Raw genomic sequence first — 26,712 nt, 5'->3', positions numbered from 1 at the left:
CGATATTTACAAAGCGGCTTTAAGCTGTGCCAAGTGGCTTAACACCACTTTGTAAACATGGAGCAGGGCATTGTGTTTCCGGAGCGCCGGAGAAAGTGATGCTCGGGTGGCACAATGCTCTTGTAAATATGCCCCTTTGTCTCCTTTAATTTTTAGATATTTTGGAGGGTTGCACACTTTTTCCCATATTAAAAATGAAGCACCATTGGCGCAAGGGGCTTGTTAATAAGCCCCTCTGTTCCTGAAACCAATGAGGTTATCTTCTTTTTGCTGATACTTTCCTGGGTAGGAGGTGAAAGAGCAAACATGCACTTCTCTGGTTGGCCACCTACCTCCAATATGCTTTTCCTTCGCAGGTGCCTCGCTGCCCAGGTACGGCCAAACAGGGCCACTTTTTCAGATGGACAACAGTCTCCGGCGAACTCCATCTGCCATCGTGCGGCCGCAGCAGTTCCAGAGCTACCAGAGCTTGGCAGACCAGAGCAGCAGCCCTTCGTCTCCCCCTGACTCAGGAGGAAGGCCTAACTCCTGTCATGACTTTGCCGTTGTCTTCGGCCGGGGTACTGAGGAAAGGGCTCATTCCGCGGACAGTTCGGTGATCTTGGACACCAAAGTGACTGTGGCTAAAAACGGCACGATGCAAAAGCCTCCTGGTTCGGCACCGCCGTCCATATTGGTGAAGCCAGACACTTCCAAGAGCCTGTCGGAAAAGGTAAGTTTGGCATCCGCCGTAGACAACATATTTAAAGTGTTCTAACTGGGATAGCATTATTGGTGAAGGTGATATGCAGTATGACCAGCTGCAAGTATAATGTGTTAGAGGCAGGGGAAACCCAATCAACCCTTGTAGGCTTGGGCACTGAATATTTAAAGTCACAGTGTGCTACAAGGGACTTGTTTAGGAACAAAGAGTCTTAGTTATGAGTCGTACATGCGTAACAAACTCAGGTGTATCTACAGAGTATCACACTATGTCATTGACTAGAATCAATCAAAGGAAGGAAAATAAAAAGCAACACACGAAGAGAATTTATATTTCTGAAAAAATTATTATTCTATATTCAGTAATGAGACAATGAATTTACATCTTGGGAGACGGGTACATAGAAATGAATCAAAGCAAAAACTGAGAACAGAGGTATAGATAATCACACTCCTACAGTTCACAGCTAAAACATCAACTCCCGGTCAATGTAACAAACAACCAAAAATAATTAATAAACAGTGGTCGAATGTTGATGACAACGCAACACTTTAGGAGATGATGGAGGTGTCGACGTTTCGGTCTAATGTGCAGACGTCATGTAGACCATCATCAGGACCATACATTTCATTGCAGAAAAAAACTCCCTGAAATTTCAGAAGAATATTTAAGAAATTGGGTGGACCACAGACGACGTGGAGTTGGTTGAATCGAATCTATTGCTCTGGTATATGGGAAAAGAATTCCGTTGTGTGATGAACAAACAACCAATAATTGAGAATGCAGCGTAACTTCGTGTTTTTGATCTATCGAAGAGCAACGTCCTTGGTCGGCAAAACTGACGATCCGTTTAATTTGTATTTTTTTTAAAATTATTTTTTTCTACTCTTTCTTGTTCAAGGGCTTCAGCAGCTGCACACTGCAACCAGGCTGCTTGCTTGCACTTGCTTCCCCATCCGTTGGTCCATGCTCCACCCCTTCCTACTCGCTTTTTTATTTTAGCCCCACCCCATCCAAATTTATTTTAAATCACTGTTTAATTTAATTAAATTCTAAATTCTTTATTCTTTATTCGATCTCATAAGAAGCAGGCCATGAAAGTTGCATTATAAAAAAATCAATTCATGAATAGTAAAAACAAAATTAACAGTCATGAATAAAAACAATCACAATAAAAAAATAAAAAGCACTGGCAACATGAATAAATAGAAACTATAAAAACGGCATTGTTAAAACATTGACTGACGCAATTGGAGTACATATTTTAAAAAGGAGTCTACTGCATTACACGAAATATGGCTGTCTAGAAGCACAGATAATAAAAACCGTTAAGTGGGTGGTATGTAAAACTTGCAAAAGAAGATAAAATAAAGGATGGTCTGAGGAGATAATTCATCATATGTATATATATATATATATATATATATATATATATATATATATATATATATATATCTCAGAGAGAGCATACTGTCCTGGCAGCAAACACAGCAGCCACCTAATAGAACCTAGCCTAAATTGGGACAACAATCTCTGTTCCCATGTACCCGAGACCAGGTTCAAATAAGGAGCCATCCCCTGTATGGTTTGTAGAAGACAATATTCTGTAATGGAGGGTTTAATTAATTCCCTACCCTCCCTCTTAGCCCTATTATGTGATAGAAAACATTACCTGACCCATCATTTGTTCTTTACACAGATATTCGCTTGCTTCTCATAAATATAGGAATAGCCTAAAGCAGAAGGGGTCTCCCTGATGTATTTAAGCCAGTGGATTCTGGTCCCATACCAACAGGCGAGACAATCTAAAATAATTGTGCAATTTAGACCAGCCTCCGTATTCTGACAGATTGAATAATAATAATAATAATAAAGGGGATCTTATCATGCGCAGACTTAGCCCAGTGGGCATCAAGGCGCCTAATTCCAAATCCAACACCAATGCAACAGAGGAACAAGGTTAATCAGATCTTCGACATACTTTAGGCCTAATTCCTGATGACAGCAAGGTGCGATGTAGATTAGAGGGGCTATCAAAAATCTGCACAAGTACCTCCTCAGGAAAGAATTGGGTATTCAGCTGCAACACTCAATCAGCCATTCCTTTCTCTTGATTCAGGACACTAGAGCAATACATTCTACTAAAATGGTCTGTTCAGCTTTCCGTGCCAATATGAGTAATCACTTTATTAGGCGACACACCTGAAACAAGGCCAATATACAATGCCTTTCAGAAAGCCTGGGGGTCCTTGGCCTGACAAGCAGATACTGAGGGTTCCCATTTCTCACCCTTCAAATTGGCCATTCTCTGCTTTAAATCCAGGGTATAAACCTTCCTATATGCAGCAATTGCTTCCTGATCCCTTGGAGAGCACTTCAGTTCTTTTCGTAGTCTAATATTTGCAGTTCTGCAGGCCTTATCAACTCAGGACTAATTGTATCTCATCCTGTTTCCTATGGGCCTTGTGAGCATATCTCTTACGCAAGAAGTTAATTCTGCAAATTTGCTCAGCGTTGCATTGGGTCCGAGTTCCTTTGATAAACATGAATTGATCAAATCCTCACACCCATCTGTAATCTTACACTTCAAAGTATTCAGACTTGCAGAATGGCAACCATCTTTCATAGATAATGACTGCTCAAACCTTGTAATGCTCTTTAGCCCACTTACTGGGACTTTTATAGAGATAATTAATGGGTTGTGATCACTATATATGGTAGGGAGAACATTCCGTTCCAAGGCAAGAGAATGCATACTTCGAGAGACAATGACGTAATCAATTACCGATCCTCACCCCCTTCCCATATAAGTCAGGATAACAGATGTAGTCAAATTATTAGCAGCACTCTCTAGATAAGCCAAGTAGGTATATAGTAAACATCCCCTAGAATATTTGCCATCCTCCCAATTAAACTCAGAGGAAGATGGGGAGAAAGTCGAGGATGTCAAAACAGGTGTGGCACCCACTTTTGCATTAAAATGACCAGCCAGTATTAGATTAAATGATGCACCCAAATATGCGTTCCTATCAGCTAGTTGTTCCACAAAAGCAAACAGTCCATGAAAATTCTGATCTCCCCTAGCTGAAAAATCATTATTATATAAATTAACCATAACTATACCAACATTGGAACCCCACCTTAAATCGAAAGCCTGCATATTTCCCCCTCTGCCTGTGCCTTCATTATTTTACAGCCAATACCAACTTTTTAAACCAAGTGGGCAGACCTCGTTTAGCCCTATCTGAGAGTGAGGAGGTGCTGGGATTTTATACCATGTATACCCATCAATAAATACTTCATCCAATGCCTACGTTTCCTGCAAAAATACAGTCTCATAACTGTTAATAAGGGCACAATAGTCCCCAATCAGCAGCTTGGATGCCAACCTAGCTATGTTCCAGCATAACAACCTCAGCTTTGCATAAAAAATGATGAGGATGATTTATCACTTGATCAGTGCAGCAAATCACAGAAGAAGGGGAATTACAATCAAAGGGCTAGTTCCCCCCTTTAGTTAAACCTGATATAGGGTACACTGGAGAGACTCAGTGTTCGAATTTTGGAGTCCAGTGGTTGAACTGGGGCTGCCAGGGTTTCCAGTGGAGGGAGAGCTCTCCTACAACAAGGGAACATACTGTCCACTTTCACAAAGTCCAGGGAACCCACAATATAAGTACTATTGTGCTCCCTTCCACTCCATCAGTCATTGTCCTCTAATCCAGGTAGTACCATAAATCGATTCCCGGTTAAAAACTGAGCCACATAATGCAATGATTGGGAAGCGATTTGTTTAGCAACATGCAGAAGGGTAGTAGGTGCCAAGTGTTTGTAGAAAAAGCCCAGTGGAAAACACTTTATTGTCCCAGACTTTACTGCACCTGCCCTAGCTTGCTCCAAGATTTCTCTAGCAGTCAAGGCTTACGAAAGTGTACAGTTATACAGTCTCCATGGCAGTTCCTGGGTAAGGGCCCTCTCGCCCCAAATCTACTGGCCAAATGAATTTCCTTGTAGAGGTTTGAATTACAACTCACATTTGTGTGGAGGCAATATGGCGCCTTATTTTTTAATTCCAACGTCCTTGCTGTCTTTCCAGATGCCAGACTAGGAGCTTTAGCCACGTTTGGGCACGAGGCTGGTGGAAGGTAATCACGGGAGGGATGCTGGACAGGTCTAATTACTGGCTGAAGTTGGATGTCTACATTCACAAGGCAGGCTCATAATGCAACTTCCCCCTTGGTTTCTAGAGCTGGGAGAGATCTCAGAGAGTTCAGAAGATCTCTGCTCTTTTCCATGTACATATACTTCCCTTTGATTGGACAGAAGAGTTGTATCAATTTGGATTGAGCCCACACAGGGTATACAAGTTGCTGATCCTGGAGTTCACCCGTCACCATTATTATTCAAGCTTTTCAAACATTTCCCAATAGCAAGGAGACAGTCATTCATGGGGTGCAGTTTTAAATCAAGAAAGTTATTGAGTCTTTCACTTGTACTATCCCAAAACGCAATATCAGACAGTGATGAGCTGGGTATCATACTGGGCAAATTGATGTGCTTTTTGGGACCTCGACTGAGGCATCCGGGTTATTTTCCTTTGTTTGGCCAGTGGGCCAGGGCCAGGAGAACTCAGTTCAGGTTCGACAATGACAGAGCCCATACCTCCGTTTGCACCGCCCACAGTAGCAGGATTTACTCCAGTACAAGTATGATCACTAGTCAAGGCATCGCTGAGGGGCCGTTAACAAGGGAGAACAGCTTCATCTGCTGTAAGTGAGAGCCGACGATCAGCCATTTAAATTTCCTTTGTAAGAACACCTACGGCCTGGGTTAAGAAGCTATCAATAGTTATATGGCCATGAGCTTGGGATGTGAGCAAGTAAAATCGTTGTGAGATAAGTAAATGGGATATGTATCTCCGAGAGGTGTTGAACCGGATGCCACAAAGTACCTCTGGGAGATACATATCCCATTTACTTATCTCACAATGACGTTGCTCGCTCACTTAAGGATTAACCACAAAGAACATATGGTTTATGTCTTTTACTTATTAAGCCCTGAAGAAGTCCCAAGAGGGACGAAACACGTTCACTGTTTTGTCAAATGCGTGCTGTGTTTTTAAAGAATTACTATGGATTAAAAGAATAAAATAAACAGTTTCTACAACAAAAAACGCCGACTAACATTTTTCATTTGGGAAGATATTTTTTCAATGGACTATGGACACTAACATCCTTTCACTAACTATTTATTTGTTCTTTTTAGTACAGGGCCATTTTTGTCCGTTTTCCCATTATGCTTAAGTAATATTATGGGTAGATTAATGACAAAATCCCAGGCACAGTTTTCCCCACAAATATAAAATGACTTTGATGCAAAAACCCAGGGCTAAAGCTTCCTCCTGGTTACAGGCCCCCAGCAAAAAGAAGAAAGAACGGGGGAGGGGGTATAAACAATAGCACAAATGTGCAACAAAGTTCAAAGTACCTTGATGAATCGTCGAGGACGCCATGCAGCTATGGAGTAAGCAGGAGACGAAACCAAGATGGGAGGTCCAGGCCAGCTCCTTCATGGTGATGATAGGATCAAGACAGGCCCTCCCAGCGGGAGTCTTGTCGGTGCTATAAGCGCTTTGGGGGTCCTCCCCCAAACAGGCAAACAGGCGCCTCCTGGTGTGATGACAGCTGGGATAATGAGTCCCCCTAAGGGCAACACGGTAGTAGGTCCCGCAAGTGTGAGTCTTGTAGGCGCTATAAGTCTCCCTCAGGCAACATAGCAGCAGGTTAAATCGCTATTATAAAGAGGCGATTAACCATGTTGGAACAGTAAGTTTAAAATTGCAAAAATGGCCATCGATGCGTCACACTGTATGCCAATGTTGGAATAGTGAAAAAAAAATTCATTATTCCAAGATGGACTCTGTGTGTGTGCATATGTCATGACACTCCAGTGGTCATTTTGGTATTTTTCATATACCATTCTTACCGCTCTAATATGAGAACGTAAAACAAAAAAATATTTTTTTAAAAGTGCCAAAAAAAATCCGCAAAGACGATGCATCAGCCTTCTCCCTTTAAAGACAAGATGTATCTGTTTTGCCAATGTTTGTTTTCCTTGTGGGAAACAAAGCCTCTTTGTTGGATGGTACATGGCGAGCTCTTCTGGCAGACAGAAGGCTCTCAAATCAGGGATGACTTTGAGGATTATTGGCAGTGTTTGCAGCTTGATTCTTACCTACACTAGGAACCAGCAAAGGCCACAGAGGACAAAATACAAATCAGGCCCCAAGTTGGGATCAAGTGATCATCCAGGATGCCTTACAGACACTCACTTTGTTCAGCCAGAAGTCCCAGTACAGCCATTACAATAGTCAATCCGGGCTGAGATCAAAACTTGTATACCATGGATTAGATGTGTGAACATGTCTAACGAGCGCCCTCAACTGAATGTTGCACGCACTAATGACTTCTTGGTCAAAAATAGTATTTGTGATGACCCATCATGCTTTTCATCAAGTCCCCTTTGAGGTGGATGGTTGGAAGCTGATCTGTGAGGCAGGAAGCTCTTGCACGTCTGAACACTCTAATGTTCATTATAGTGTGGAGGAGTTCTGGATTGGAGGTTCATTCAATAAGGGAGGCCAGTTAAACACGCATTGGTAAAGCCAATAGGCCGCGCCTATGCAAGAGCTATTGGCTTTGCCAATGTGTTTTAGCATTGTTGTACACCAGTGTGGTTGCTGTGCAGCATGGCTAAAAGTTATTGGCATAAAGGAGAGTGCCATAGAGTGGAGTGGCGAAGAGTGGAGTGTCATTGACTGGAATGTCATGGACTGTAGTGTCATGGAGTAAGAGTGGAGGGGCATAGAGTGGGGGTGCATAGAGTGGAATAAATTGCCATAAAGTGGAGTGTCGTGGAGTGGAGTAGAGTCATAGATTGGCGTGGCATTTAGTAGAATAGAGTAGAGTAGTAGAGTGGAGTGAAGTGTCATATACTGGAGTGGCATTGAGTGGAGTGCCATGGAGTGCCATGGAGTGGTTCAGAGTGGAGTGGTGCAGCGTAGAGTGGAATAAAGTGTCATAGAATGGAGTGGCGTAGAATGAAATGGGGCAGAGTGGAGTAACGTGGCATGGTGTCGAGTAGAATGTCATAGAGTGCTGACAATACATTTTCAGTTGAAATGACCATTACGTTTGCACATACAGTTTTACTGATAAAACTATACAGCGCACAAACGATTATGTGTGGAAATGGCATGTTCTGATTTGTTTTGATTCTATTAAAATGTTTGTTTCCACCACACTTCTGAATTACAAAAAATGTGCTTCATTTGTCTTTTCCTTATTCTGATATGTTCTGAAATATTTGCACATTTTATTTACAGACATTTAAATTTTGATGTGTCCTTCAAAAAAAACCTTTTCTTTCCCAGTACCCACAAGGTTGTCACATAAATCCTCTCACTTTTAAGTCAGAGAAAGAAAAGTAAACAACAAGTTCCTTTGGAAGGCAGAGCCTGACGTTTGACCTCTGTCTTCGAATGCACAGCAAATGTGACAAGATAAGAACAAAATTTGTGATAAGATAAGAACAACATTTAAAGACCTGTATACAGAAAGCGAGGACTTGTTGAAGGGAGTGATGGTGAACAAGCTTTGTTCTTCATGAGGGATGAAGACATGCTGGACAGCCTAAAACAAATAAAGCCAGCAAATAGAAAGCCAGAAAATGTGAGTTACAAAGCCAATGGTAAGCAATAACGAAATGCACTCCCAGGGAAGCTTTCAGAATGCCCACATTAAGCCTTTTCTCAAGTCTTTTCTCAACCAGACAGCAAAGCTGTCTGCTAGACTTCGACCTAAAAATGAAGCATTGCAGAAGCGCGGCTAATGCTCCACAGCACAAAGTTCCTAGTGCTCCACAGCACACAGTTCCTGTATTTGCATGTTTTGTGAGAAATGTAAATGCTGCGCTGTCCAGCTCTCCATGCACATGTATTTGGACATGCATAGGGTTTTTCAGCCCATGTGGCTGATGTAAGTAGGCTGAAGAACCTCCATTCATGTACATAAGGACAGAAGGATGTGAAATTATCTCGTTTAATGTTCACGCAATATCAGTGGAATAAGGAATCTGCTTCCACAGGAGGTTGCCTCAGTCTTGCTAACCTCCTCCAGGCACTTTGGCTCGAGCTGTGCAATTTCCATCAATACAATGATCTTCGTACCTACAAGTGCCCTTTTGAATAGGTCATGTTCAATTTCCATTCTCATATTGCATGCACAAGCTGGTGAAGGTCCAAGCAGCCTCGATGTGGGGCTTCACAGACAAATGGATCATTCATGCCTGAAATTTGCCCTGGTCTGTATAATTTTTCTGATAAAATATTTCTGCAGATAAATGAACTCGGAGAGATAGATATGTATGAATATGTTAAGAGGCAAGGGAACGATAGCCTATTATTTAGATGAATCGTAATAACTTTATTAGCAAAAAGAAAGTTGAAAGCAAAACATTGCCCAGCTGCAGAAAACAAACGTGTAAGTGTAAACCAAACTTTACCCAGAAAAGAGAATATTCGAGAAACTAGGTCTCATACATATGATTTCTGCTATTTTCCCATCTTTGAATAAATGGGTGGATGCCCCAATGCTGGCCCTTCCATTTTCCAGTGTAAACTTGGAATCAACATTAAAATAGAATAAATAGAATAAATATTATTTCATAGATGAGAAGTCCTGCTGTTCTCTTACAACTAACAAGCATTGGCAAAGACAATAGTTCTAACTTTCTATGGCATGCAGATCGGGTGTGTACATGCAAAGCAAACATTGAACCTTTTTCAATGCTTGTTTGCCCCGTAGCAGTGGGGACACGTTTGCCCAGCAGCACTGGGGACTGAGCGTAGATAAAGACGAGAGAAAATGGATACTCCAGGAAACAAGAGTGTTTACTTTCTTTTCAGGAGTATCCATATTTCAGACGATTCAGCTCCCCAGAACTACCGGACTACCAGCTAAATGATTCCAGATGTAAAATAGTCCCACATGCTTTCCATTGAAGATAGAAGGACTCAACCAACAAGCCAATAGAAAAAGGGTGAGCCTAAAATACTGAATATGTGATGTTACAATGCGATCAAAATGATTGCGGTAAGTAACATCGCAGTTTTTACAACGCAAGTCGTTACAACGACTTGCGCTGGAGGGCGCTGGACTTAGGAGTAGTAAGATTTACTATTCCAACACCAGTCTACGTACAGTAGGGAAGTGTTGGAATAGTAAATCTTACTACTCCTTCGGTTATAGCGCCCTCCAGTGCCTGTCGATGTAACACTTGCATTGTAATGGCAGCATTCTAAATGCATCGCAGTGTAATCACCGCGATGTAAAAGATGTTTCCCAAAATACTTCTGTAGGCTGATTCAAGATATGATTGCCAATGTTTTAAGCAAATGGCTGAAGGTTCCAGATCAAAATAAGTTAAGTACTGGAGGAGGCTGACACAAAGCCCTTGAAGTAAGAATAGAATACAATATGCACCACACATTTACAAACCGAAAACGGGACTTGTGGATTGTCAAACAAGGGCATATTACAACAAGTGAAAATATTGGTTAATTTCTTGTGAGAATAGGTATTTTGAGTGTCTGTCTACATTATTGGATTGAATTAGATTTTTTACAGTGAAGTCTGTTAACTATAGATACAATCCCTCATGCATTTTTTAGGTTTCGGCCAGTGAACTCCCATGAAATATGAATAACAGAAAAGTCCTGGTCAACCACTCCCAAGTATCATTACTTGCCTTATGATAACAAAACGCTTTTCATAACAAGACCCCACTCATAATCTTGTCCTAGGTGCTATTGTTACTCAGCATTGCTGATTTTATCAGCTTTTGAAGGAAGAAAGGCTGGGCCAGCCGTGCCAGGTATATGACTGCACTTTGATCTCACTACTATATGCAATAGCCCATAGAGCCGAGTTATCAGAGTTGTTTATGTTGCATTCTTTTTAGACTTAATGCATTGCGTTTTAGATCAAATTCATTTTCAACGATGCTGCATTCATTTGAAACATGTGATCCCTATATTTCTGCAGTAGAGAGAAGATTGTTTATTTGCTCCTAATTTCAATAATTTAACATTGTATTTATATAATCCTTAATATTACAGGGTTTGCTGTTTGTAAGTGTTGTAAATAACAAGTATTACTGAATATATTTTCTTTGTATTTATATATAGTTTCTGTAACCTGGAGAAAAGAGTGCCATTTCAGGAAGAAGTACAATGTAAAACAATAGCCATTTTTGCTCAACTGATAAGGCTTGCCATGGCTGCCAGTCACATCATGGGGAAATTTGAACCTCTACAGACCTCTCATAGATATGAGCTGCCAATCTCACAGCAATGTTGATTTGAAAATGCTTCATGAGCTTTCACCTGCTATGTATTAACACTGATTTGTTTTTCTATGGCAGCAAGTAAAGACGGTGAGATTTCAGAACTTCAGCCCTCCGCAATCCAAGCGCCTGAGCTCACTTTCTTCGCCTATCAACGAAAGCAGCAGATCTGAGCCGGGAACAGCAGAGTCACCTAAGCAAGAGACCTCGCCAGGTCCTGAAATTACCACCATTTATCACCAACGAGCTAACTCAGCACCTGTGCACCAGATGGAGAGCAAGCGATCGCACTCTACGAGGACCTTGTCGTTGGACCTATCGGACCCTCCTGCTCAACTCAACTTTTCCAGCAAGATAGGCTTCAGCGAAAACTGATGGTAGTGCATCCAACCTACTGATATTTCCCTTTGAAGTTTCAAAAAAGGCAAAGGCAATAGTTTAGTATAGTTGTAATGTTTTTTGCATTACGCTGAGGAGAGTGGGCAATGCACGATGAAGGGGAACAACATATATTGGGCTGTAAGGAGGAGTGGAGCAAAACGCGCCACGGGGAGTGGGTGGCAAGCAGGAATCCACCCTCTGAGGACAAATATGCACTGTGGAGAGAGGCACATAGATGGGGGAGTAATATGTGCTCTGAGTGAGTCTATGAAGGGCAAGATGAAATGCAATCAAGGCCAGCAACCTAAGAATGTTGTCAGGTGGCAAAAGAAGGAACAGGTCGCGAGGACGCCAGATTTGTCAAACCATCAACGATGCCCCTCAGGGTGCTTGAGAGGGAGAAATGAATGGCTTGTTGGGCTGTGAAGACCATCGATCTAAGAATATGGCCTGGAAGATTAGATGTCACATAGGAGGAATAGGACAGCAGGCTACCAAGTTTACCTACACAAGATGTAGCCAGAGGGGTGGACAGAAGAGACATGGAGCAGTTAGACAGGTTGCAAAGGCCACCCATCCTAGAACATGACCTGGGAGTGTGAGGTCATTCTCCACAGGTGTATTGCAACAGTATTTGAAAGGTCTTTTCCTCTCTATTTTCATACATTTAGGGAACACATGAGTCCGCTTCATACCTAAGGCAGACTCAAGTGCATCACTGCACACAAGTCCCCCCCCAGTGAACTCCGAGGCAACATCCTTAGCTGTTTTTGCCATCATAGACACCATCACACTTTAGAATCGATGGCCAGAAATCCATGCATCCATCACACTAGTATGCATGGCCATATTTCATAAACAAGATAGAAGCAGCTCACCTTCACCTCCTGAGATTTCCACTATGGCCTCACATAGTCCCTGAATCTGTCAACCTCCATGTCCCTGCCTTTTTTCAATTACCTCACTCTGTCAGTCTCATGTCTGCCATCTTAATGCCTGTAAAACCTTCCCTCACTTGCACCACTTTCACCCACATATTTCTTCCATCCAGATGACCATGAAAATGTGTGTAGCACACCGCCTGCCATTTCTACATACAACTCTTTTCCGTTTTGGTGCATTTTGTTGTTCCCGATCCACATAGCCTTCTTCTGAATACCAATGCCTCCTCCATTAATGCCACAAATCCTTTTGGAGCCAACCACTTCAATATTCCTTGACATAGACAGGAACAAAATCATTCCTGACTTCTACCTGGGACAGGATGACTCTAAGAATGGGAATCATGATGCTCCTTTTATTTGTATTCCTTCCACTTTTGCTGAACTCATCCTCGATGGCACTTCCCCCAGAAATATTTTTTGTAGAATATCAACCCTATAACTTTTTGCCGGTGGTCGCTAGGGCCATCTTTCCCAGAGCAATCTCCATCACGAATCCCTCTGCATCAAACCTTCTCCCCTATGCCCTTTAGTCCCTTTTCAGATGTGTTGCCTTCTCTCATCCCACTGAGAATTCATTCTGCTCGTGCCTCTTGAAGTGACTTTGCAGGGATCATGGTATGGAATCCTCAGTACCACCTCATCCCACTTCCCTCCAGTTGTTTGCTGGGACAAATCTTTCCTGGTTCTTTACTTTATGAGCCAATTCATGGAGTCTCAAGCACTATGGAAAAGACTGAGCGCCAGCCATACAATTCTCTAGCCCAAGTTGTAGCATTATGTTCTAATTCAAAGACATTACCAGCGTCTAGTCTCAATACCCAGTGGTCATTTGTGTTTATCCTGATTTTTGTGTTCACCACGGCCTCATTGAGCGTGAGAATGAGGCAGTGGTTCATCGCACCTTTACCCAGCAGTCCTAGAGCTAAAGCCGCGGTGATGAAATCCTTAAAATAGTAATAATATGCTACTAGTCTGCTTATGACAAGCCACTCTTCCACACTTTTTTGCCCCGACCAAGCTGAACCTCTTGCTTTCACATACATAAAGATCTTCTTAGCCACCTGGAGAATATATTATATCCATCAGGTGATGTTTCCTAGCCATCAAATCCCGTACTGATTCTCTTCACCAACCACATAGTCTGTCGTGTTTTCCTGAACCCCGACTATTGGCATTAGCAGGAGATGGCTGTGCCTGCAAATTCAGGTGACCTGGCCTTGTTGTATATTCCTAATTTACAGATGTCCCTCACTTTCACCTCATTCATCAATCCCTTCAGTGTTGTTGGTTTTTCTAATGGTATTTTAGAGTCTTTGGACCTCGAATCTAGTTCGCTTCCAATGAAAGGTAATGTTACTGATTAGTCTATTTTCTCATGCCAATGGCTTCCCATATTCATCCACTAATGCCTTAGCGTTCTTTAACAAACGTTCCCATTCTCCTCTCCTGAGCCATCTGCCCGCTGATAGGAAGTCATCCAGGTAATACAGCACATGATCACATCCCAAAAATCATTTCACTGCTCATTCTAAAAATGTGCTAAATGTCTTGAACATGCAAGTGCCCCTTTACCTTATCCACAAACACTGGGTGCTTGAACAGTATCTCTAGGAACTAAAAGCCATCTAGGGGCACCAGCAAAAATGTGTATTCCAGCTTAATTGGACACTTGGCCAGTTCAGTTCCCTGTTCACATTCCCTATCTAGCTACCACATACTACTTCTGATGAAGGTTGGGCTACATATGAAAACTTCAATCTGCCTTGCATACAACAATGGGCAATATGGAGCACTCCTAGCAAAGGACAGCTATGTAGTGGATCCAGCTACCTCTATGGGGGGGGGAGAGGGGGGCTGTATTTAACACACACAGTTCCATTAGATTGTGCCTACTGGTGCTAAAGCACGTCTTTTTGGTACTAGGGGCTACATATTGATACAGCGCAGGTACAGTACCGGTCTGCTCAAAGTTGTGAGTTTAGTTGTTTGTCACTTTGCTAGTGAGATGCTATACTATGCTGTGATTTCACAAGTTATCCAGCTCTCAACTCAGTATAATATAAGTCGCAAACCAGAACTATGAGAACCTGCCGGTCAACTCACCTGGCTGGTCAGTTGAGTCGCCATTTTCTTCACTTATATATAGATTAGCCCAAGTGAGTTCTCTAAGTAGGGAGAGACAAGTGTCTGTCTTCACTTGAATGATCGACTAGGGAGACTGGCTTTAAAGCACTCGTCCTCATGATTACACTCCACCCATAGAAAATGTAGGAATTAACATATTCATTTATTCTTTATCTTTAGCGGTTTTATATGGTGCACATGCCATACTGTTCAGGGCAAAGGGACTCTTAGTACTAATGGCATACAGATATATTTATTTATTCAATTATTTATTTTAATGGTTCCTTATGGCGCAGATTACACAGCTTAGGGCTTTAGTGTACTGAATATTAATCATATACAAGTGACCTGAAAGATACAGTTGGCGAGTACTATGTGTATAAGACTATTTACAATAAAAAAAACAGATCAAAAGTCTAAACGGTTCTCAGAATTGTAGCATTAAAACCATCGATACTGGGTGTTTCAAAATATTTTTGGATGTATGTAAAGGGTAATTTTGTTTTTAAGCCAATTGTATTATGCCACTTATGTGCACGAGAGGATGAGAGTGTTCCAAAACCAGAGGGAGATGGCGTTGAGGCATGCTTTGAGAAGGAGTATTGAAAAGAACTAGAGAAATGAGTGTGGTGGCAGTGAAACCACCAATAAATAGTGCCATTCTTCTCAAATGACGGAGACTGCAAAGAACTTACAAGAAGTCCAAGAGGCTTTCGACTTATGTGGTAACATTAAAAAAAGACCATGGTAATCTAGATGAATATTGGTAAATTCCGGCCCGGAGGCGGAGCTTCCGGTCCAGAGGCGGAGCTTCCGGTCCAGAGGCGGAGCTTGCGGCTTGGAGGCGGAGCTTCCGGCTTGGAGGTGGGGATTTTTGCCATGCTGAAATCTCCAATTCTGGGCCGCAAGCTCCGCCTCCGGGCCGGAAGCTCCGCCTCTGGGCCGGAAGCTCCGCCTCTGTGCCGCAAGCTCCACCCCCAAGCCGGAAGCTCCGCCTCCGGGCCGTAATTTACTCCCCGATTTCGGACTTAGAGTTAGTAGTCTTAAATCTATTCTGTGAATACCGAAAGTAGTAAGTTTATTTTGTGAATCCCGAAAGTAGTAAGTTCACTCTGTGAATCCCGAAAAGTAGTAAGTGCATTCTGTGAATACCAAATAGTAGTAAGTTTAGGATTTAGTCTTAAGTTCATTCTGTGAATCGGGCCCACAGTCTTGGTCAAGTGCAAAAGTAAAATGCAGGTAAAACACTTTGCAGACCTTGTGAAAACTTAGTTGAAGTCCCTTTCCCTCCTTCCCAGCTATGATAACACTGCCCTCCACTCCCTTTGTGTACATTCCACCTCACCATCCAACTCCCAGAACTTCTGAAGGTCAATATCAAGTCCTGTCCTTCCCTGTCAGCAATCTTTGTCCTGTTACCATCCTGCACCCCTTCTTGTTCTCACACTGAAATAAGTTAGCACCCAGATGTGCTCCTCATGTGTCCCCTGAGTCATGAACTAAGACAAACTCCCAGTGGTAGGTACACTGAACCCAAAAGCAGTCACACTATTAGAGAGCTGGATTAAGCAAACATATAAAATCAGGTAATATCAGTGCACTGGGTCACTTTTTGAGTAATTATGTACATGCATCAGAATTCAGATAAACATCATCCTGTAAGAATGGTTCTCAAACTGTTACCCGAATATTGCTGCAGTAGCCTGAGGCCTGCAGCAAGTTACCTATACATTTGTTGTGAGCGCATCTCTTTGAAGATCTGGGTGCTCTTTCTTTTCCATAATACCCCAGCCCTTGTCGAATAAATACATATAATGCGCAGTTCATCCACTGCATCCTCTGGAAAAGCGCTTATTTGAGACAGAAATGTGTGTATTTTCAGAACTCATACACTGATGTTTGGAGAAAAATAGGTGGACTTACAAAATGTATTTGAAGCTTTTATTTTAGTGATAAATGACCTGGCATTGGAGAGACCTACTACTCAAAATACCATCTAGTATCAGTGGAATTGCAGCTATGGCTGTTATGAATTCCCCATATAAAGGCAGTCCAAATTAATAATACTTTTTTGTACTTTACTGCTGCCAACCCAACCTGATGCAAGGATGTTATCACTGGTGACAGTCTTGGATGGGGTGGTCACACATATTAGTTGCTTGGTATGATTTTCATAGAAGATAAGTAGCTTTTGTAACAGAAAAGGTTAGAGAGCCCTGATCTACAGGGTTTGCCAAATGTCATGACACATGCTGCATGTTGAATTAAGGTACGTCAGATTCATTTTGCACACCAATAAATGTACATGAGATTGTATGTGGTCTTTGTTTCTGCAGGGACAGAACATTAAATATGGCGGACCGAGTGGATATGCTGGAAGTGACAGCATCGTTTTTGAGCAGAGAGCCAGTGTTTCATCTAATTATATAACACTGACAGTTCCAGAAGGAGATGGCGGGGACCACTGAAACACAACAACGATCCCTACAGCTTCCTGGCCATGTTGGGAGAAATCATGTCATCATCCCTGCTACTTGATCTGAAAGACACGCGGACATTATCCACTCAGCACTGATAAATCATACAGTGTTGTACTTCATGCACGTTTATAGACTTGTGTTTCGAACTAGTCAACCTACAGGTGGGCGCAAACTCAAGGATTTGGCGTTACTTGGCCTTTACAGTAAGAACATCAGCAAGAACTTCCAACGTGCCTGATCATGACCACCTGACAGAGTCATCATGTAGGCTATGATTCCTGGAAACACACCCATCATTCATTCATTCAGTTGTTGTGGGACTCAGGTCCCACACGGACCTTGTCAGTGAATGTTGTGCTACGGACAAAGTGCATCTCCGTCTGCAAGAAACAGTGCTATCAGAATGATGACTGCGATAACTTTATCTGCAAAGTTCTATTGGGCTGGAGTGCTTAAAATGATTTGTTTTCAAAGCAGTGTTTTCATGGGGAAAGACAGAGACAGAATGGGCCGTTATGGACAAAACAGGACTTCCCAATAGGCTGGTGCCACTCAAAGGCCAGGCTAGGCTCGAGCTTTGCACTATTATCATATTTTTTATATTTTTCAAATGGACGCCTACAAACAAGGACAGAAGAAGCAAAATACTTCCCTATCTGCCTAGGATGGCTTGTTTGTCTTATACAGATTGGAATTGATAAAGATCTTCATAGCCGCAATTGTCACAATCTCATTGTTACCAGTGCCTATTTATTAGTATTTTGCAACTGATGTAGATATTGTTCCCAATCACGTCTACAAACAAAGTGGATCACTGAAAGCCAAAGTGAGTTAGCAAGCGACTGAGAGACTGATTTTCTGTACACTACAGACCGCACTACTTGAAGAGGCTAACACTCATAGCTGTTCCTGGGAAAGGTTAATAATCCTAGTTTACAAATGGATAGGTTTTCAAACAGTTTCGGAATTTAAGGTAGTTAGACAAGTTATGAAAGGTCAATAGTAGGTTGTTCAGAGTTTGTCACCTTGACTAGATAGTGTTCTCCTCTGTGAATGAAATTGAATGGGGATACTAGAATAGTTTTCTGGTTTACCTATTAAAACATCTGTGTGAGACATTATCTGCAGTCGTCAACTTGTTAAAGGTAGACAGTAGTTGTTTATTATGCTGGGGATCAATGACTTCATTTTTCCTGCAGCTAGTCGAGCGCAAAGTTTTTTTTACCTCTGAATTGTTTCTGCCGTTTCATTTTAAAGTGCCAAAACACACCTAGGTCTCCCTAAAAAAAAGACTAGTTTTCATTGCTAAAAAAAAAATGTGCCTCCATAGACTTCTAAGGGAATATGTTAGGGCAAATGAGTTTGTAGAAAAAAGCAACAGGCAAAAGAGATTAGAATTTGAGGGCCACCCATTGATCTCATGTGTTTTCATTTAATGCTGCATGGTTTCACCAGTAGACATCAACATTGGTTTAGATTGTACTGTGGGGTCTTGTGATTTACTGCACTGGTCCACAAGAAGAAAAGAGAATTGTTCATTGATCTCCTACTTTCAGCACAGTGTCCCAGCTGTTGCAAGGACTGGAACCTGCAAGAAAGTCAACGAAAAGGCAATTGCTGTCCAGATGGTTTTGGAATTCTATGTCCCAAATCTTGCAAGCAGGGGGTGATCTGATGTCAATGAAATTGACTGAACCCAACATTGTACACAACCTTGACAGTAAATAGTTGATAACCTGTGGGCAAGGTCAATTATAGAAGCACAAGAGAGATATTTAACTGTTCTGGATTGGTTTGTCAATAGGTGGTCCAGTGCAAACCTGTTATTAATGTGGTCCATAAATATACAGTGCTGTACTTTTATTTAAGTAAATGAATAAACAGTGGTCCCTAATTGATGCTAGCAGCTATACACAGACAACATTTTTGCTTTCACGCTGCTCCGTTCTGACTGCAAAATCCTGCAAGCTCCTTCTTTGCAGCTCCAAGCAGGCTAATTCCTGCAGGAGCTTCACACAGCAGTTTCTTTCTGCCTAACAACTTTTGGACTTCTAAGGTCCCACAGCACCTGTCGAGTCACATTCGTTTTTTCTCAAAATGGCCGATGTGCATCTTTATACAAGCATTGTTACCTGCTACATCCGTCCTAAGCTCCCGATTACAGCTTCCCAGGCCATCTTGCCCTCCACCAGTCACCCATTGAGGGCCTCTGAATCTACCCTGAACTATCTCTTTGGCTCCTTATTCTTGGAGTCCTGATGATGATCCCATATTTTGGAAACGGATCGAAACATTGGTGACGTGTCTTGGAACCGATAAAACTCTGTATCATAATTAAACGAGCCGTGCTTCTCTTGATTATATGATACGTACATTGATCACAAGCAAATCAAACTGAAGAGAGCACCAAGGAAGTTTACCCCTAGCACTAATTTTATTATTTTGTTATCTTTTCATTAAATGGCAATTTGGTTAAAACTATTGTTGTACGTATGTATTACGAACCACTGTCTATTCATTTGCTTGACTACCCTAGGCCCCTAGTGATTGTTGGGTCATCCCTTCGGTGCTACCACATACTTTTATTTGATGCTTCTTTGATTTATCATCATGATACCTGAGTAGACGTGTTGCAGTCACAAGCTTACCCCTTTCGCTGGTTTCATCAGTAGTGTTCAGCAACCGAAGTTGTCATGCAAAAATTGTACAAGTGTTTCTTAGCCTTGTGACTTGTGATCAATCTGTGATAAGCTATAACTGATTTAGTAAGGTTGACAAGGGGGCTAGATGGGTCATTTAATGGGCCTGATGCCAAGTGACTGGTAACAAGGCGCAGTAACAGTGCACCTGATATCACAGATACTGTGTGGAATGACTGCACCTGTACCAACCAGGTGAACTCTTCTTTCGACATCTAGAATGAGGTATAGCACGAGGAAGAAAGTACCGCACCGTTTGCCACTTGTTTTTCACCACTTCCAGTGCATTTTCCAAGCATATTCCCATCTGCATTGTACAGGTTGTTGTGTGGCAAGAAATACCAGGACACTCGTATTCCCAATTCATCCGTAAATGTTTTTTTCTTTTTTTTGTTGTTGCACTAAACAAGACAACCGGACAACTTGTTCCAGCATCACTGTGTAAATTGTTTACTAAAGAAAAGTACAACCACATGCCAAAAAGTGGGAGAATAATGTTAAATACAGCTTATAATAATTATGCTAGGCGCAATAGACATGCATTACCCAATCAGAATGCACCTTTTCTCAAAGGCCACAACACTAATGTCCAGATGATTCTTTGCTCCAGCATTATGAGAGACGTGTTCTTTGGCAAGAGGTTTTTATTCGGCAACGAGCTCAGCTCCTATCTGGCTAATGGCTGGCCCAGAACATTTCTGTGGTTGGCTTCTAAAATGTTTGTAGGGGCAGTTTGTGGACTCTCACAATTTAATAGAGAGGTCCTCTGTCGAGGAATGACATTGGTGGTGCCTCGGCCTTTTTACAGATTCTTCAGGTGTGTTTTTTTTTTACATTTTCCAGTTTTTGATTTGTTTTCGTAGGAGGCGTTTTAACAAATTAACTCTGTTCACTGTAGAAGAGTATGTCAACGTAACTCAAATTCATCATTGGCCAACTTAGATGTGAGTTACTTATGTGCAAACTCGGATATGATAGAAAAGCAAGAAGCATGTAAAAAATGCACGTCCTTTGCGTCTTGTTTGTAGATAAAATGTTGTGTACAATTGTAAAAATATATTTTCATTTATATTATAAGATTAACAAACAAAATCCGTCGTAACATTCATGTACTAGGTAACAAAAGAATTGAATGATTGGAGTATTTATTTACTTTATTTTTGGTGGCACAGAGCTTTGGGAATGCTTTTAAGTGTGTGTGGGGGTGTAGTGCAGAGTGACTGAAGTACATCTACATGCTGCTGTAATGAAATCCGTGCCCGATTAATGGAGGATAAAGAGTGCCATTATCACACCTTTTTGTTCTTGAAAGATTTGATAATTATATTTAACGATACCCAGAAACTTACAGTCCCTAATAAACGCGCCAAGCACTCATAAAAATGTTCTGCTTTGTGTTATGTCGTTATTTTCTGTATGAATATTAATAACCCTAACACATTAAACCACCGTCCTTTTATCCAGTCAGTCTCTCCATGTCCCTCGTATAATTTTTTTATTATTTTTTCATTTACTTTTATATTTGGGGTCCTTTGTGAAGCGCCAACAAACTGGTCTTTGGCCACTTTTTAGAGCTTATTGCACTACTGGAACGAGTGAGAAAACAGGAAAGGAACCTCGAGTAAGGGGGAGGAATGGAAGTAAAGGAGGGTAGGTGTGAGGGATTGATGCTTGCAGGGTATTTGTGGTAAGCTGGTGGGGAAGGCAGAACAGAGAGCAATTGGAAGACTGATCGATTGAAAGGCGTCAAAGGGGAGAATGATGGCTTGACAGGGAGAAAAACTTGAAGTGTCATAGGGTGGGGAGATAGGTATGAAAAAATCTGAAGAATATAACTCTAGAAGAGTAGTAGAAATATGAACTAATAGTGTTTTGTAAAGTGTTGAAATGGAATGGCGTTTGACTCTGTCTACAACCTGTCTCTTTTTCTGGAGCTGTGGCTTGTGAGCTTCACAAAGCGCCCAAAATGCCTCAACACTGCTGCGTTCACTTTACATTCACTAGTGTACTTCTAACACAATGCAATATAAATACCTCCCCGTGGCCTGTTTGTATAAGAGGGAAGGTGCACCAGAACAAAGTCAGTGAGCTCCAAGTGTATCCAAAATATCTTTTATTGTAGTTAAAGTTAAAAATTGGACAACAGCCAACGCGTTTCGTTCCATAGCTGGAACTTCGTCAGGGCTTAACTATTTGAATCCCGGTCCGATCAGTCTGTATACGTGAGTCAATGTGCTCCAAGATCAAACCAAAATAGCAGCAATCCTAAGATCGCTAACATTAAGGATAGTGGGCTTGTAAGTTCTGTAGTGTCCCACAATCGTCCAAAATCATTTATTCGCAATAATGGCCCAAAGTGTAGGCCCGAGTCCTCCACATCCAATATAAGGGTGCAATGTAATGGATAATATCTCTCAGTATCCCATACTTCAGGTGGCGAGTGTAGCGGCCAATAGTCCTGGTCAAAGTAAACGCCAGCAAGAACGGTCCCTCATCCGGACTTTCAAAGATGGCTTGGACATGGAGGAAATCTGGAAGGGTCATAGGGTGGGGAGATAAGTATGAAACAATCAGAAGAATATAACTCTAGAAGAGTAATAGAAATATATAATAATAGTGCTTTGTAAAGTGTCTAAATGAAATGGTGTTTGACTCAGGACGGTCTACAACCTGTCTCTATTTTTCTGGAGCTGTGGCAGGTGAGCTTCACAAAGTGCCCAAAATGCCTCAACAATGCTGCGTTCACCTTCCATTCACTAGTGTACTTCTAACACAATGCAGTATAAATAACTCCCCGTGGCCTCATCACATTGCTTCCATTGCATTTGATCGCTTCATAATGGGTGATAAATGGCTGTGATAAACGGTAGATTTTATCATCTAGGTGAAACACCCAATTTCTCCTTTTTTGGGAAAATAAAGGATACCCATTCCCAAAACATGTTTTTCAATGTTTGGTGGTTCACAGGGGTGTGCGAAGTTTGCGCAATTTAATTTTGTGTCATTCAGTCAGAAAGTTGGGGAAATTATGCAGAATTACATGAAATGCAAATCGGCTTTTTGTGCTATAGTTTAGTACTTACAAATAGTGCCACACAAGAGGTGCTTGCTTTCTCTTCATTATCTCTGTTCTGTTGCTCCCGTGCTCCTGTCATAGGATTTTTACCCAAGCTACCCCCTGTTAAGCTAAGTGTAATGGGGTTATGTCCCAGAATTACTCATAAAAAGTGTAAGGCGAAGTGCCAGAAATTATACAAATGATGCCAGCATAATTAGAATTTCGCCTGTGCCTACTTTACATTACATCTGAGATGTGTCCCTTTGTGAATGTGTGAATAAATCCTAGAGCCCTGGAATGACAGACTAAGCAACGTAACTTTGTAAAACAAAATTAGATATAAAATGTTTTTCAGTGGAAAAATTTTTTCCCTAGCTGACATGTATGTAAGAGCCAGCCATCCGTCCAAAACTTTAAAATTTCAGATATTACAAGACCTGCTTCACTATTGTAAAGGCAAACATTCCTCTGATACGTTTTCCGAAGAACCACGGTGCAATTAAAAAAAAGTTTATTAACAACTTTTTCAAGGAAAATTAGTATTTCCGAATTTTATAATTAGAGTGTTCTCTGAAATCCGTAGACTTTATAGACAGGTGTCACAAACGCAGGTGTAACAATCTGTACACTGTGAGACATTTGTTTGCTCGTGGCAGTGGAATGAGTACTGTTCTTCCTGCTTTTCGATTCTACAAACCATAACATTCTAGAGAAAAAGAGAAGTGATGATGGTGCGTACATAATTTCATACGACTAGTCTCACTCTTTGGGTGAGAGCCAGACTCAGCTGACTTCAATGTGATTTCCTTTAGGTTTTGCTACAAATATTAAAAAGGATCACGTTGTCTCGTGTACTCCAAAATCTCTAGAACTTGCTACATAAGGTGGATCCCATGTGACTGTTGTCAGAGGTCAGGTTTGGGTTTTGTTCCCATGTGGTAGTCTAGAGTGAAAATAGAAACAGTAAACAGACTAAATAACAGTGGGTCAGCAAGAGGAAATGTATGATTGTGGTGTAAGCGGATGTTAGCGAGAGAGACCATCCTGATTGCCTACTGGTAATCTTCATGACTTCAACTGCAAATCTTCCATGTCATAGTCCGCACCCAGGAGACAAACAACCTACTTGCTCTTACCAAGCAGTAGCTAATCTGAGTGAGGCTCAAATTACTACTGAGGGAAAAGAAGGAATCCGGGGACTTTGACAAGTAATACTTGAGCTCAGAATATTGAAGGTTACTGGTAAGTACTCAAGACATTATCCCCCCACTTGCCTTTCTTGTCACAGTATTTACATATTAAGGATGTACAAGGCACTCCTCTGTTCTCAACATCCAAGGCTCACCGCAACAAATAGCAATACAACCACACAAAGAGAGGAAAACCTTGACCTACATCACAAGACATATACTGTTGATAAACGTACCACGGCAAAGTACGCAAAGAAAAAGCATAAGTCCTGAGTCAAATCACAGACTATACACTGAGACTGAGAGATTAAACTCTTAGCCTGGCACACCGCATGGGGTAAAAAACAACCATTCAATTACCAATATAGGGATGGGAAAGGGCCTTGTGGACTATGGCTGCCTTGACAAAAAGAGTGGACTGGGTCAAATATAAAAAAATAACTCTTCTGCAAAAGACTGGGAAGTCCTGTGAACCAAATCAACTCCTCGAGTCACCACTTCAAATTGCCCAAATGCCCAAAAGTCAAAGAATAACTCACTGGTACCATAAGGAGGATTCACTTTCCAAGTCAACAAGGCAGAGCAATCACAGAAAGAAACAAGCATTTACAATGCAATGGTCTCGGCAATATTACAGGTAGAGCTATTAGTTTTTTGTTTTTTTCCTTAATTAAATGGATTTGTATTTTTTGTTGTTAATAATCAAAGTCTGGGAAAACATCCACAAAACATCTGGTTGTGCAACTTTACTCTCCTAAGCAAGTCACTCTTACAAATAATAAGTGTCTATCAAAAAAAGTTTGAAAGCTTTGTCAACCTACTGATCTTAATTAAATCTGCAACAAACAAACCTGCCACAACCACACCCTTATTGGTCATCTGTAGAGATCTCAACTGCAAGATGGGGCCACACATTGGAAGAAATGAACAAACTACAAACTTCACTATACATGCCATGGTTCAGTACAACTTTGCAAAAATCTGACACACGTGGTCACCAACTCCAACAATTTTGTACAAAGGAGGGATTGATTTCAGGACGCAACTTGATCGAGAATGGATTTGCTGAAATCCCAACCTACAATGCTTAAAGGACATAGACTGTAATAGACTACATTTTCCTGAAAGGGGAGTACTCACACTGCTTTAAAAACCTGAAGTTCCTTCGAAGGCAGGAAAGCTGCCACGATGCCCTACTGCTGGACATCTTCAGAAATATATCAAGTGAGTCTAAATCTGTACAAGATCTTGAGAGCTTCTGGAATCTAGGTGGCCAATTTTTGGTGAGATGTGATTATACCATTGAGGAATGGATTGAAACAGGGTTATCAAACCAAGAACCTAGACAAAGCCATATTGGAAAACCCCAGACACCTAACAAAACATTGGCAGGCTAATTAAGAAAACCTAGTAACATCACTTCTACTACTCATCTCAAGTACAGCCAGTAAAATTAAAAAGACAGCCATGGGACCCAAAGGGAGCATAGCGTGGTTTGACAAAAAATTCGAAAGAGATGTTCTACAGCCCATGGGAAAATTAGGAATGCAAGGACCTGCTAGAAAACCCTGACCAAGAGGAAAAGGGAAGCAATCTCTTAAAGTTTCCCAGGTCCATGCATGAATAGCTCAACCAGACCTGGTTTTGGTCTGCACACTGGGACTGATAAAGCCCTGATATTATATGGAATAAACAGAACTATATATAAGTTCCAGAATGCAACAAAAACCTGGCCTCAACTGAGCTATGCATAGCCTTGGGTACTTGAGAACTCTCGCGTCGGGGTCAAAACAGTACTTGCCCCAAAAGTCTGCTTTGTAATCTACAAACGATGGACCTCCTAAAATGTTAAATACGAAGAGGAAAAATAAATCCAACCACTCAGATTCTGATAAAAAAAAATCTCAAGACTCGAAGGTGCAAATGTATTTTTACACTGTCGAGTGAGACTTGGAAAGTATGTTTACTTTCTCGTTTAAGTCAAGGCAGCTTTGTACACCCGGAAAGATCAGGCCAATATTCTCGCCTTGTACGTGTCATTTACTTTCTCTGGGGTTACAAGGCATGGCGCAGTTCTGCGACGGACGTGCTTCTCCCATAAAGTGCAGAGGCCCAATCCCCGGCCTGCTGTGGTTTATCTCCCCTATAACTATATGCTTGAGCTGGGGACGGCTACAGCCTCCCCCTGCCGGCTTCCCCTCCTCTCTTGGGCCGCCCGCGCCTCTGCCTAGCCCTACTTTCCGGCACTCACCGTCTCCACTGCCTGCTGCAGCAAGGCACTCAGGCGGCTGAACATGGCTCTATGCGCCCCCGAGGCCTCCCCGGTGCCCGGCAGGACGCTCACCCCGAGCGGCTCACTCTCCCTACCCAGCCTCGGCTTCTTCCTCTTCCCGTGCGACTTCGGCCCGCCCTCCCTAGCCCGCCCCCTGGAGATCCGGGGTGAGAGACGGCCAAGGACGGGGAACGGCTGTGCACCGGAGGGACAGGGGCGAAGGAGACCGAGCGAGCGCGGCGGAGACGAGAGCCCGCACTCAGAGACAGCCTGTGAGTGTGAGCGCTACGGCAAAGAGCAGAGCGAAGTGACAGCAGTAACCGGATATGAAAGGCCTGTAATTGTGAGAGACCGACACACGGGGAAAGAAAGGACCGTAATTACGGAAACCAAAGACGTGGCTTCCTATCGGAGATAGGGTGACCAGATTCTCAAAACAACCTACTTGCTTTTCCAA

General features: G+C 42.0%; 1 protein-coding gene across 2 annotated transcripts in view; it reads left to right on the top strand.

Annotated features, from left to right (window-relative positions):
* SH3RF2 (SH3 domain containing ring finger 2) overlaps positions 1 to 21,122 on the top strand; it is a 222,133-nt gene extending 201,011 nt beyond the window's left edge. For both annotated transcript variants that reach the window (XM_078653050.1, XM_078653049.1), the window contains exons 9-11: positions 357 to 712; positions 11,186 to 11,484; positions 16,893 to 21,122. In XM_078653050.1, coding sequence (XP_078509176.1) covers positions 357 to 712; positions 11,186 to 11,482 — 653 coding nt within the window. In that variant the 3' untranslated portion in view covers positions 11,483 to 11,484; positions 16,893 to 21,122. The remainder of the gene's footprint in view (positions 1 to 356; positions 713 to 11,185; positions 11,485 to 16,892) is intronic.
* The last annotated feature ends 5,590 nt before the right edge of the window (positions 21,123 to 26,712 follow it).

Source organism: Lissotriton helveticus, chromosome 7 (assembly GCF_964261635.1).
Source record: "Lissotriton helveticus chromosome 7, aLisHel1.1, whole genome shotgun sequence".
Taxonomy (NCBI): domain Eukaryota; kingdom Metazoa; phylum Chordata; class Amphibia; order Caudata; family Salamandridae; genus Lissotriton; species Lissotriton helveticus.
The sequence above is the reverse complement of the archived record's forward strand: the minus strand, read 5'-3'. Positions and strand labels throughout refer to the sequence as shown.